This window comes from Episyrphus balteatus, chromosome 4 (genome assembly GCF_945859705.1).
Source record: "Episyrphus balteatus chromosome 4, idEpiBalt1.1, whole genome shotgun sequence".
Lineage (NCBI taxonomy): Eukaryota > Metazoa > Arthropoda > Insecta > Diptera > Syrphidae > Episyrphus > Episyrphus balteatus.
The window spans coordinates 28,127,811-28,142,235 of NC_079137.1; the positions used below are offsets into that span (position 1 = coordinate 28,127,811).

A 14,425-nucleotide genomic window follows, 5' to 3' on the forward strand; every position below is an offset into this window, starting at 1 on the left:
CTTTTAATAAAAAAGTTTTATCATTGAGTTTCATTCTGCTACAGATCGTGTGGCAGATCGGTCATAGGAGGGTGTACTTCGCTTAGTAAAGAAATTACAACAACAATGCCATGGCGCGTCTGTGGTTTTCTTGTGTGTTTCAGGGGCATATTTTTCGTGAATTGCTTTTTGGCAGTCGTTAGGTCCCACTGATTTTGAAAAAGCTCTCCCATAAGGCCTGTACTGCCAATTTTTATCGGACAGAGTATAATACTTTACTTCCTTAATAATTTAAGAAAAGCTAAAAAATCAAAATAACCAAAAAAATTAAAAATAATTCCAAAAATGAAAATTCAATACAATAATGCCAAACATGAACAAAAATTGCAATTATTGTATATCAATTCCGAAATTGATATGAAATGTTGCAATCCTTTACTTCTTTAAAAATTTAAGAAGATCAAAAAAAGTTTCAAAACAGAAAAATCAAAATAACCTACATCAAGATCATTGTGTATTTATTCATATACAATACATACAAATGAAAACGAAAAGGAAACACATGAATACATTTTTTGCTCTCTATTTAATATTTTTACAGGTTTCTCATTCCCAAGGAGCAAGAAAATGTATGAAAAAAATACCCCTCTACAAAAGAATGGGAACAAAACAAAATAGAATAAAATACAGATTTTGTTTTTGCTCCTCCCTTATTTTGCACACAGCATTTGACAAAAAAACTGCAAGAATACAGCGCGAAGGATCTTGACTCTTGAGTGATTACGATATTGCTTGAGAGTTGAGAGTATCGAATTTCATATAGAAAAAAAAAACTAGAGCTTTACTTAAAACTAGGTTAGTGGGATGCTGGTCTTCGATGATGATGGATGCTGATGATGATGGCGGACGATGGCGTTGATTGACAGGTAAGTATAGGCTTAGCGGGTGAGTATTTCGGGTGGGTTTAGGTATGTTATGCAAAGCGAATCCGTATATATATAAGCATAGGCATATATTTGCTGTGCAGATAACCAATAATATATATATAATATATATAGTTAACGGTACGTTCCAAATTGCAGGTACCTATACGTATATAAAGCGTGTGTGTTAAACCTAGAAGCGTATACGTAGCTTTACTCTTCAATGCCAAACCAATTTTGGGCCTGAATTACACACTGGCTGGTCCACTGTGCCTCAACGACGTCGACACACGTGGCCTTGGAAAGACTTGCACCAGCCAGCAAATGTGTAACGCACTCTTTTTTTTATGTTCTCCTAGTAATATAAATAAAGCTTGGGATTTGACCAAAATAAAAAAAAAAATCGAATTAGATTTACCTGATCGAGATTTTGACGTAACCTCGTCGGACCTTCTTAAGGTTCGTAAAAAATAGATGGGATGTTGGATCGGGACAATAAGGTAGGAATTTTCCTGGATGTGGTAGTGGAATCCACGTGGTTTTGGTATGCTTTCCCTACCTAAAATCTTTGGATTTTGGCCCCCTTGAAAAAGCCTACTTCTTTTGATCAACAGTCACTAGTTTTGCACGCTTCCTTAGAACCTTGGCGCTAGACAGCGTGGCTTCGTTATAGACTCGGACTTGGATTAAAAATTCAGTCTGTGACTATGGATTGTGGCTTTTGCACAGCCAATGCACAGAACTTGTATAGCTATTGTATGATATAGGTAAGATAAAAAAAAATAATAAGCTGAGGCTTATAAAAAAAAAACACAATTTGTCATATTTGCTTTTATAAAAGCACTTACTGTGGTCACTGGCGAAATTCTTATAGCTTGCGAAGCTCGAATTAATTGTCGCTTCAAGGCGATTAAATTGTTTTAATTAACTTAAAACACTTGTATTAAAAAGGCGAATTCTCTCTATAGCTGCTGATCTCTGATCTTGTCAGGTTGGAGGTTTTGATCGAAAAGGAAGCTTGAGCGCCATTTCGCTGTGAGGTAGGTCAGTTGGTACGACGTGAAAATGGAACAATGAATCGATAACACAAAATCGATACATAAATTGAACGAATATTCATCGGCGGCTGTGTTCATATCTTATGTGTAAGGCATAGTGTTAAGTTAAAGAGATTTATATTAAAGAAAAAAAAAAAATTTGTTCTAAGGTAGTGTCCCATACACTCTCAATAAATAAAATGAAACATGAAGCATAATATCGTAAATTGGCGTTGCCGAATGTTGTTATTATTTATGTCGTTTATAAAATAATAAATTATATTGCATGTAAGAGATGAAGTCTCTTACGAGGTTAATGGACAAAACTTTTTTTACATATGTATTATATTTATATGTTCTTACATAAAAAAATATCATGTAGGTGCTTAGAATTCCTTCTCGTTTTTTGTAATTTTATATTTTTCCGAAAGAACACAGAGCTTTTTCAAACTCTCAACTCCTGAAAATTGCAGATTTTTCTTTTGGACTTGGATCTCGGATTTGCTTACAGCGGGATTTAGAATCGACTAAAATTATTATGTAGTTTATACAAAGTAGGTATAGCATAGCTACGCCTATGCTATAGAGTAAGTACCTACATACCTACCTAACCTATACATATAAAAAAATGCAATCTTTTTGAAAATATGACGAATATTAGAAAATCGAAAAAAGTTAGTTAAAATAAATTGTAGGATTTTAAATTATTTCAAGCTTGCCATAATTTTTTTTTCTGTAGGTTGAAAAATACGCGAGTTATGCGAATAAGTAAAATTTTTATTAAAAACAAAATGGTGGCCAAATGACTCTAGGTATGATTGTGCTAAATGTTGATACTCTTTCTAGTCCATGCATTTATGAATTTTTCTCCAGTACTTTCCCATGCTACACTATCAAGCCACGTTTCTAAAATTTGATACAGGTTGATTTTAAATACTCGGCGCAAAATTGCCACAAGATTTATTTATTTTTGATTCATTTAAAAGATTACATTTTACTGAGTATAAAAAATAAAACCATAAGAACTCAAGAGAGCCTTTTAGGCCCAAATAAGAAAATCTTACTTAAGGTCAAAAAATATTTCTTTCTTTTTATTTTTCTCTGCACACTTGTAATATCACGAATAACAAACAACACAAAAACAGTTAGCAGTGTGGGAAACTTGAGCATTAAATAGTGACACTAGTGGGGTAACTTTTGCAAACCAACGGCTGAGCAAAAGAAATCTAAGAGAGATAGATGGATGAAGAAAAGTCGCAAAAGGTGTAGGTACCAGTACAAGGGCAAATTTTTATTGAAGGGAATTTTGACCAAAATTTCAATATTTATTTACATCTAATATTTAAAAAAATCAATTTGATTTTTAAAAGCTCCAGAGAAATTAGGATAACCGGATGCAATCCAGCCATCATGGCCTTAGAAGAATGTCACTGGTATGTGAGTCATCCATTCGTGAACAAAATCTTAACCATCGTTGGGAAGGTTAATGTAACCACACGGAGAAAAAAAGGAAAACATTCGGCCGTGTTATTTTTTTTTGTTACGTATATGCGGCAGTGGACGGGATGGAATTGGGCTGAGTTTTATACTGAGAAGAGTGAATAGTTTTCCAAAAACACCCCTGACACATTCGTTACCGCAGGTTTACACTCTAAGCCAACGGTATAACGGTTACGGTATAAGTGTTGCCATTGTTTTCGTTTGGTCATATATTTTAATGGAAGGTGCCATTAATAACAATTGTATCAAAAGATGGATCTTAATATAAAAACAAAAATTAAGGATGATTTTTTTATCAAAATCGTAAGAACCGTTTTAAAGAAAAATAGTTGTTTTTCAAAATTGATACAAATAAGTATAAATGAAACCGTTATTTTGTATCCCATAAATAAAATCCACAAACTTAATTACCTATGTTTTGCACTGCGAACTAAAGATAGGCTTTAAAGAACATAGTGGACTCCATTAAGTTTCTTGTTCTGACATTCCAATTATTCAAAAACAAAACACAAAGCTTCATTTTTATGTAGTTGTAATAATAATTTATTTTATTTAACATTATTTTTAGTGCATTCAATTTTTTTTCTTCCTTTTGCATTATAATACAATAAACAGTGCTGTACAATTATACATATAGGTAAAATGTTATAAATTAACTATAAAATTAAATAAATAACAAATATACTATTAATATAATAATTTAACTATAAATATTTCAATCAAAAGTACAATTAACTTAATATCTTTTTTTTAAATAAAAATTAATTCATATTTATATTTTATACTTAGTCTTACATTGTTTGCTCATTATATTCAGCAGTTACTTTTTTAAACGCTTTTTGCAAATACTTGATTTTATATGAATATCTTCATAATATGGTTTATAATAAATATATTTATTTATTTATTTATTTTTATGTTGTATGTAGAGTGATTGATTTTATATAGGCTGATTAGAATGAGGCGGACTTAATATCATTAGTTTCATTCTTTTTTTGCTTTTTTATAGGTACGGCTAGTAATATATTATTTAATTTTGTTTAGATAATTTATAATACAAATTGAAAATAATAATCTTTTTTAATCATTATAATGTATATTTTTATTAAATTATACATAATTTTATTTTATTTTATTTTATTAAAAATATCAATTAATACATGAAATACTTGTTTCAAGAAAACTTTTCAAATTTGTATCTATTTTCAAATTTTTTTATAACTCTTTAACAATTTATTTTAGATTTGTTAATAAAAAAAAAAACAACAAAAGTATACATAAATTATTATTTAAAAACAACAAAAGTATACATAAATTATTATTTAAATTATTAAAGCGCGATTGAAAATATATATAAAAAGAAATTAAATTTTTTAAGTAAATATCACTTTAAAACATTATTGCGATTTTTAATAGTTTAAAAAAAAAATATTATCAACAAATAAATTAATTATTTATAAACTAAATACAAAATGATTTTATTTAAATGACAAAAAGCATTGAAATTAATTATTAATTTTAGTAAAATAATAAAGTTCATCGCTTTGAATAACAAGCGAACCCTGGATTTCCTTTTTGCGGATTAATTTAATTTTTGGTTAAGCTGTTTTTATTGGGCATTGCTATTTCGTCTGAAGCGCAAGTGAGTTGTACTTTAACGTTGATGAATTTAAAAATTTGGCAAAGAATAACTAAATGTACGTGTAATTTACTCGATACCGCATGTGAACATCTTTTGAAGTTAAGATTTAATATTATTGTAAACAAATCATTTGAAAAATAGGGAAACAAAACCAAAGAGAGGAAGACTATACCCCTTGGCTTACGAGATAGATAAGCTCATAAGTTAAGGCGTATGTATAGTCTTCCCATAATTTCTGTAATAATTTCAAGCCACGTAGCTCAAAAAATTTAGGTACGTTATAAATAAAGTCAAATGCTTTTTGTTATGAACATGCCTCATCTTGAGGTCTGCAAAATAGCCATTTGAGATTTAAACATATATGTACAAATTTTCATCGCACGTTGAATAACATAACCTTACAGCTTATTGGATTATAGCCACATTTAACAGATTTTCTTCAAAGTGGATAGTTCATCAACTAGCTCATTTTCACTTCGAAGAACATTGATCGCAATCTTTCGAGTTCTGGTGTTTGTATCAGAATGAATATTTACTTTTTGACAAAATTGTCATTTTCTTACGTTATCTAACCCAGCGATTACATCGAAATATTAAAGTGTAAACCTACTAAATTTTAAAAGACGTTCACAGAAGTACGAAAAAAGTTTTGATACAATTTTTTGTGAGTGATTCTATTTAGATAGATGTTAAATACACTCGAAACTTTTTAAGATATTCAAAGACGATGCCTGTCCAATAACAAGGATCGAAAATTGAAAAAAAAAATACCGTTAGGGAAATGAATTCAGTAATCACGAAATTCACTTTGTATTTTTTAATTATTCTTTGCCATGTTTTTTAAACTCCTTTTTTATCGCACGGATTCCTCATTTACACTTATTTCTATATAATGTGCTTCTATGGATTCTAATTTGTTTCTATTTCATATATAAATACGATTATAATCAATTTCAATATCCGTTATGTGTTTGGTTTCTATACTCCTTGAGATGCCGTATACTATAACGATTTGATATCTTTTTCTACCTTAAAAACTATTTCACATGCTTTTTGTATGTACCTACAATACGAGTATAATGCGTGTTATGTGTTTTCCTGTTTTCAATAACTAAGCAAAATTTTTACCTTTTCATTGTTTTATAAGGGCAGGCCAATGCTGAAGATATGTTTTAGGTTCTTTATTTTTGTTAAGTTTTTTTTTTTTTCTTATTTTGTTGCTTCCCATTTTTTTTTTATTTTGTTTTGCAAAATATATCAATATGCAAATTAAAGCTTATCTCAAAATAATAAAATTACATATTAAGTAACAAATAAAATAAAAGTTAATGGATGGATGGAAATTACTGAGCAAATGGATTACGAGGATTCGCTCCAGGGATATCCAAGTTGCCACCGGTCGTCTGATACGTTCCATAGGTGTTTCCTGTTCCGTTTTGAGGATTCATTTCGTTGAGTCGAGCATTGGATAATGCCCGGGGAATTGGATTGCTTGGCACACCGTGCGGAGCTAAATGGGAAGTTTCCTCAGCAACCTGAAATTGTTAAGAAAAAAAATTTACGAGTATTTTCCAACATGTATAAGCTAACTATTTATTGTATTGTATTAATTTATTTTTTTCAAATGGTGTTTTAACAGTGGCAGTTAGAGCTTTTAGTGGTTTTTTACCAACTCATTTAGTTACTAATTTTGTATTTAAACGCAAAACAAAAGCAAATAACAGAAGTAGGTAAGTATTTGTTTTGTTTTACGAATAAATTTTAAAGATTAGTAGAAACTGAGTTTGAGTTGTAAAAAAAAAACTGGACTTAATTTATAAACTAGAGAATCTACCAATTTCAAGGCATTTTGCATAACGATTTTTTCAATTATAATTGATAGTAAATGACTTATTTTAAAGGCTATGTGCAATTGGCACCCCCAAATGCTAATTTTTTTCAAACCTGCTTCGTTCGATTGCCCAGGGTGAGTCCCTTACTTTTGAAATTATAACCGAATTGTTTTTTGTCACCTCAAAAAAAAAATAGTACGTATACACCACAGAGCCCTTTTACATTTATAATTTAGAAAAAGTAAATCAACTGGTATGGGCATGGGCATGGCGCCTCAAATGTTATTATAGTTTGACTTAGAATTCTTGCTTGATTAAATGTAGTCCATATAAAATTCCTGTTAACAAGTTTAAAAACCAAAAAATTGTAATAGCCATAGCCATTATGTATATATAAGATTAGTTATTTACTGTATTATATATTTAGAATATACTTTATCAAACTTAAATAGAAATAGTTTTTGAAAATAATGTTTATAAAATATTGAAAAATATATTTATTCTGATATAGAATTTCAAACAATATTGTTGTGTTTAATAAAATCAACATGATAAAATAATTGTTTGGATAAATATCCTGACATTATAAAATACAAATATTTTTTCATGTTTAAATCATTGATTTTTTAGTTTGCTATATTAGCACCTATCTTTTCTTAGTTTGATCTATCCAAACTTTTTTCCAAACTTACAAAAAATTTAAAATGGTATGCGAGGTGCTTTCTTTTTCAGTAAATGAATAGTATTTTTTTAGTTCTTTCTCAACTAACTACGGTAATTTCAACAAATATCATCACTTGTTTTCGTTAGCCCACCCTTAATTAAAAATTTATGACCACAAGTATTTTTCAAATTACCATCATCCTCTTAAAAATCAAAATTTCGGACCATTACATGGGGACCGAATCAAGAAATTTCGTAACGAAAAAACCTGACGCCACCCACTTGGGTGGTTCGTCTAACGTGTATGTATAGGTAGGACTGTAAGGGCCATTTTGTTCACTATTGCTCAACTTGAAGCAAACTCTCAAGTTGATGAACTTGAGAGTTGACTTTAACTTGAGAGTTAAAACAAAAGTTGAGAATCTATTTTGTTCACTATTTTTTTCTTAACTCTCGAGTTTACAAAACAAAAGTTGGCTAACTTTTAGTTTTTAAAATATCCCTGGGATATTTGTGACAGTAAACAAAAATATTGACAGCCTGCTAGGGTGGTCCAATTTTTTGGTTTTTACATTTCCGTTGTTCCCCACTCAAAAATTGGTTGCATATGTGTTTTGTATTACACACGTGAAATTTCAGCTTTTTAGGTGAAGTGTAAGTGGGCGCTCAACAGGCTCAAAGTTTTTGCTCAGATGCTGGTATAGCTGGGTCCTCATGCCTAGTAATTAACTCTTGTTTTGATTTATCAAGTGAATTAAGTTATGATGTGGTAAAGTTTTTCATAAAAAACCAATAATTAGTTTAGTTTCTCCTTTTGTGACCTTTTTAGTAAAATAAATTTTACTTTTTCCGTGGGCTATAGGTCTTTCTTCAATATACTTAGTTAGTATTAGTCGACGTTTCGGGTATGCTTATACCCTTCTTCAGGACTCTAATAAAAAACATGACTTAAAAATATTAAAAAAGGAATAAATTACCTATACTTACAATATTTGTGAAATATATTAAATATATTTTAACCTCTAAGGTTTCTATCTCTTTGGAAAGTTGCTTGTTTTTGTTTTTAATTTTTAATATTTCAAAATTTCAACAATTGAAGTCTTGAAAAAGACTTTCGTTTTATCAAAATTTCAAAATAATGAAGTTTAATAAATTTCTATTTGATAAGAAATTCAAATTTTTTATAAAAAACAAAAACAAATCTTACCTAAAATTCTAGTCAAAAAGATAAGATTTAATCTAAGATACTTCTTTGGACAAACTGACTATAAATATTTCTAAGTCCCTCACAATCCGATCTCCTGTTAACAGTAATACCTGTATCTAAAATATGCAACATTTCTAGCAACATTTTACAAACAGAAAAACACTATGGTAAGAGAACTATACTAGACATACATAGGTGTACCTAACCGTGAAGCAGTTGCTTGTGAATTCGTATACTTTTAAAATTTGTGATATGTAAAGTTTTTATTATATGAATAAACAAAGTGAATTTAAAAATGTTAGAGACGATCGAGACAAACGAGAACAACACCTGTTTGCCAACACCAGCCACCAGTGAGGGAAGTACCGTAATCTCAGTTTTAATTTTGAAATATGTAGTTGTCTTTAAACTAAATTGTCTAGGTTTCGTACAGATATGTTTGATGCATATTTTTTTAAAATGAAATAATAAGCTATAAAATTCATTATAGGTTGTCATGTAAAAATATTGACAATATGATGTGTAAAGAAAAAAAAGTTAATTTTTTCGCTTTTTCATGAAAAATGTGTGATTTCAAGAAATATTTTTTATACTTTTTACAAAACACTCTTTAGTTATGGTTTAATTCTTGAGAAGAAATATAAGGGTTATTGAAGGTATAAATTTTGTTTTGTATAATTTAGCATATAAAAAAATGACTTAATGAGAAACGCTAATTATTAATTTAGGTACATAATTATTTTTAATCATTTTTTTTTGCTTTTTTGTAATAGCTATATTTATTGAGCTTCTAAAATTATAAATTATGACGTTAAACTATCTTCCGTAAACCGATTTTATTCCTTATATAGTAGTATAATATCAAAGAAAAAAAATGCTGCATAAATAAAAAATAATTATATATAATTGCTTAAGTTAATAAAAAAACAAAATGCAATAGCTTAACCGGCAGTCCCTGAGTGCCACAAATCCTTTTTTTCACACCTTTTCCAACAAAGTACATCACAGTTTTTGCTAGCCCACCCTTAGTTAAAAAATTATGACAAAAAAACTTTTTTTCAAATTACTTAACTTCTTAAAAATCAAAATTTGTTTTTTTTTTTTTAGTGTAAAAATTGTTCTTTTTACACTTTTTTTTCAATTAGCCATTACAATTCCAACAAAATACATTACTTTTTTTCATTAGCCCACCCTTAGTTCAAAAATTCTGACAAAAAACTTTTTTACACTGAAATAAAATATTTGTATTTTGCGGTTTTTAAGAAGAAATAAAACGAACCAACTTAATCTTCTTAACACGAATTTTATATTGACTACATTCAATCAAGCAAGAATTCTAAGTCAAATTAATAACATTTGAGGAGCAATGCCCACACCATTTGATTTATTTTTCTAAATTATAAATTAAAAAAGACACTGTGGTGTATACGTACTAATTTTTTAGGTGAATACAACAAAACAATGCACGATTCTTTTACAGGAAAAAAAAATATAATTTTTTCGGTGTGTTGAAAAAATTGTTTAATAAAGAAAAAAGGTTTGGCTATTCTGGGCTAACGTTGGACAAACAAACCACAGTGCAAAACCACCAATTTTTACTTTGAATAAATAAAAATATTTTTTGTGTTAACTCCGTTATAATTTTTGAACTAAGGGTGAGCTAGCGAAAAAAAATCATGGGCTATCCTGGCCTAAACTTGGGCAATCAACCAGGCATTTGTGGCTGCCAACTTCGCATAGCTTATTTTAAATGTGTTAATTCAGTCAATAGCCCCTAAAAAATAATTTATCAACTGAGAAGGGCTTTTCAAAAAGTTGAATTAATCGTTGGAAAGGGAAGAATAGAATTGATTAAGTAAAAAAATATATTTTTTTTTTTAATTTTGCCCGGTACAGGTTTTTTGAAGTATCATAACATTTATGGTTTTTCTGACAAACTTGTGAATGATGTTTTTGCTTTATTATTGGTTCCTTCATTAGAATAACTTAGTAAAACATCAGGTTTATTACTCATTTTTTCAAAAAAAAAAATGACCCTAAAGCAAAAATTGGAACAGCCTTGACTAATTCATATCTGAGCAACTAAGATGTCACCATTATTTGAAACAAACAATTAAATTAAAAAGAACTTGGTTTTTAATCAACAGGTTCAAACAAAGTTTCAAAAAATTCATTAAAAGGTTTTCAAGCCATTAACTTTGGTTTTAAAAAATTCAGGGAAATCACCCAAATTCTTAACTTTCAAGTTTTGAAGCAAATCGCTTCTGTGGTTTTGGCTGAACGACACAAATTACAAAGACAAAACAAGAGACAGACAAAGTGAATTGCGATACATCCCCTTACGCTTCTCTATCCCCAATGATAATACATAAAGGTTATGTTTAGCTCATAAGGTTTTTGGCAGCTCTGCTTTGAGTCTTCGCCATAGCGCTCGCAATTAAGATGGAGCAAAAAAATTAATTTCATAAGAAAGTTTCAGTTCTTTACGGATTTACGTAAAGAGTACCTCGTTGAATTTGGAAATAATTATTTAAATATGTACCTATATAAATAAAATCGATGTCATAGTGTAAAAAATGTAGTAAAAAAATAGTATTTTTGAAATTCTTGATCCCTATTACTTTTTATACATTTCTAAAAAGATTTAAATGTTTTCTTTTCAAAATATTAAAAATCAAATCAGTTAAAAACTACGACGATAGAATTATTGCAATCTATCGCAACTCTATATTAGGTTTGATAAAAGGCAAGGGAGGTCAAAAATTAAGGTTTTCTTTTTGGGTGTTTTTGAATATTTTAAAATCTTAAGGTCATATTATTCACTGTTCTCAAAATTAGTTTTATATCAAATTTAGTTTATTGAGAGCTCGAAATGTGTCACTACTATCGAGAGATTAAACATCTTAAATTCGAAATGTAAAGTTTGATTTCTGTAATCTTGGAGAAATTGGAACTTTAGCAATCAGTGAAATGGTTTTAATATAATATTTACTTTTAAATTTGTCACGTAAGACATTCTCCACGAAATGAAATACAAAAAAAAGTCATATTTTTCTCAAAGCAATACGTAGAACTACAAATTTCAATGCATTCAGGATTACGGTTCAAACCCACAGGAAAATTTAAAAAATTTTGGTTGGTGAAACATTTTTGTCAGTTTTTGCAAACTGTTGTTTTTGTTGTTATTAATGGGAATTTCACCTACCTGATGAGGATCCTCAGTGGCAGGAATTTCAGAAATAAAGCCTTGTTCCTTTCGATAAAAGTTGATGAATATAAATGCGCCCAAGACCACCAAACACATGACACCATATCCTCTGAAAGTTGCAGTAGTTCCATAATAGGTGACAAACATTCCGCCAATTATCGCACCACAGCCCCGTCCCAAACCGTGATGGATTCCTTGGAGAACACCTTGTGCAGAGGACCTTAAATGCTGTGGCGTGTTATGAGCAATGTACGAACACGAAGCAGCCCAAACAGCTGCATGAGTAATTCCTTGCATGAGTTCGAATGGTAGCACAGCCCAGGGATTTGTAAGGTACGAGATATATAAAAATCTCATAACATTTCCAATTAATCCTAAACATAGAACTTTAACGTGGCCAATTTCAGTGATCAATCGAAAGCTGAAGAAATAAGCGAAGATTTCCGAGACGTGATTGATCACAGAAGCAATACCAAACAGAGTTGGAGAGCCCCCATAATCTTGCAGATGCCAGAAGAGAAACGTGAATATAAGACCGATTCCAAATCCCATGAACCAGGCTACGAATAAAAATGAGGCGCACTTTAAGTCCTTAAAATGTTGTAGCACCGATAGCCATTCTGGCATTTCTCTCGTTGTTTGGGCAAACATCTTCGATTGTGCCCCTATATTTGGTTGATTTAAAGGAGCAATTCCACTTGAAGCACCACCACTTCCGACAGCAAGTGAAGGGAGATTGAGCTGGGCTGCAAGCTGGTTCTGAATTTCGTCCTCTGCCGTCCGACCCATGTCGATGTTATCTGAAGGCTTTTGATCCGGTTCAGAGAAATCGTACTTAAATGTTATTTGTGTGGCCGTAATGACGGCACATGTCATAAGAACGGAAAATGTTGCGAAACAAATCGTGTAATTTTTCTCTTGTCGTTCGGGCCCACATGGATGATCTGGGAACGATGTCGAATGGTCCAAAGCAATGCCAACAAAGAACATAGAAATGCCCCAGCCTAATGACCCGAACATACGTTGATGGCCATATTTGTCGGCATCTTCTCCCAACAATGTAATGACAGCTGAATCAGCCAGAGTAATTGCGGGAGCACTGAAAAATTCTCCAATAAGGATGAGTAGAAGCAAGAGGAAGAACGCTTTTTGAATATCCTAAAAAAAAAATGTTTAATTATATGATTTTTTTTTTCAATTATTTGCATATAAACATACCGGAGTTCTATAGACCATCGACGAAAATATGGGACTAACATAGTCCTTATGGTGTTTATCGTCGTAGTTTGATGCGAAATTAACATGGATCGGAGAAATTCCAGCATCAATTCTAAAGGGAAAAGCTGAACGACGTTTCCTAAAAACAATATTATCAGTGGAATGAAAACAGTTTGGATAAGGCAACTCGGTTACCTTTTAACAACTTCCGTTGGTCTATGAGCATGCTCGTGGAACAACTCCGAGCTCGTTTCAAAACCTTCAAATGGTGAAACATCTCTTCTTACTCTAGTTGTCGTTAGTACGAAGTCTGTTTGATTCCTTTGTTCGATGCATTTTACAGCTTCAGGTTGAATGAAACCCAAAGGTAAAGTGAATAGTACCCAACATGCCAATGAGCCTATGAGCAGCTTCTTGCCTTGTTTGCACCTATTTTTAGATATCAAATAAACAACATGCTAAGTTAGAACCATTTACTTTATTGTTTACATTCCTACCTATCTGCGTATGATCCCCAAAACGGCGCCGATAAAAACTCAACGAAAGGTCTCATACCAATCAGGATACCGCACTGACCCGGATTCATTCCCATTTGTTTGAAATAGACTCCCATCAACGGGAACAACGATCCAAAAGCTGAATAGAAAAAGAAATAAAAGCCCTTCACAACGAGCAGTTCCTGGTCCACAGGCCCAAATAGCATCTCAATTACATCGGACTTTCCACGAATTTTGTGCGTTGCCTCTTTCGGCTCCGGATACCTTAAATCGTACAAAGCAAAATTAAGAATAAACTATCTATCTCCTCTTGGATAGATACACTTACAAAGATGGATCCACTTCTCCTTCAGCTTCAACATCTACTCTTGGTCTGGCCTTTACCCCATAAGGCTGTTGCATTACACCACCGCCACTACCACCACCGGTTTGGCCGTAATCAACATAGCCCCCACCGGCACCATCTTGTGCATAACCTCCTCCATATTGGTTGGCTTGCTCGTAGCCAGCTTGCTGCCCATAATCACCAGCCTGCTGACCATAACCTCCAACCTGTTGTCCATAAGCACCAGGCTGTTGGCCATAGCCACCACCAGCCGACTGACCATAAGCGCCTCCTCCACCACCGTATTCATTCCCATATTGGTCCATGATGATATCTCTCGGAGTGTTTGAGCCTTTTGTTTTCTTATTGCTTTGATCTCAGACGATTGAATTTC

At 31.3% G+C, this 14,425-nt stretch overlaps 1 protein-coding gene and 1 long non-coding RNA gene across 2 annotated transcripts; both read right to left on the minus strand.

Moving 5' to 3' along the window:
- Positions 1–1,310: 1,310 nt before the first annotated feature.
- On the minus strand, positions 1,311–2,079 carry LOC129920041 (uncharacterized). The gene is made up of 2 exons (XR_008773173.1): positions 1,751–2,079; positions 1,311–1,653 (listed from the first exon to the last, which is right to left on the minus strand). It is a non-coding gene; the product is annotated as an uncharacterized LOC129920041 (long non-coding RNA).
- Positions 2,080–6,174: 4,095 nt separating this feature from the next.
- LOC129918609 (major facilitator superfamily domain-containing protein 6) lies at positions 6,175–14,409 on the minus strand. Its single transcript, XM_055999232.1, has 6 exons — positions 14,035–14,409; positions 13,707–13,970; positions 13,405–13,638; positions 13,210–13,348; positions 11,989–13,149; positions 6,175–6,616 (listed from the first exon to the last, which is right to left on the minus strand). Exons 1-6 carry the CDS (start codon positions 14,355–14,357, stop codon positions 6,425–6,427), a joined length of 2,313 nt encoding a protein of 770 aa, XP_055855207.1. The 5' UTR covers positions 14,358–14,409; the 3' UTR covers positions 6,175–6,424.
- Between the last annotated feature and the right edge of the window lie 16 nt (positions 14,410–14,425).

Coding starts and splice junctions, on each gene's coding strand:
- LOC129918609 (XM_055999232.1), bottom strand. CDS start 14,357: ATGGACCAATATGGGAATGAATACGGTGGTGGAGGAGGCGCTTATGGT. Junction 13,150..13,209: donor CGATGGTCTATAGAACTCCG/GTATGTTTATAT, acceptor TTTTTTTTTTAG/GATATTCAAAAAGCGTTCTT. Junction 6,617..11,988: donor CCACTGAGGATCCTCATCAG/GTAGGTGAAATT, acceptor TAACAATTTCAG/GTTGCTGAGGAAACTTCCCA.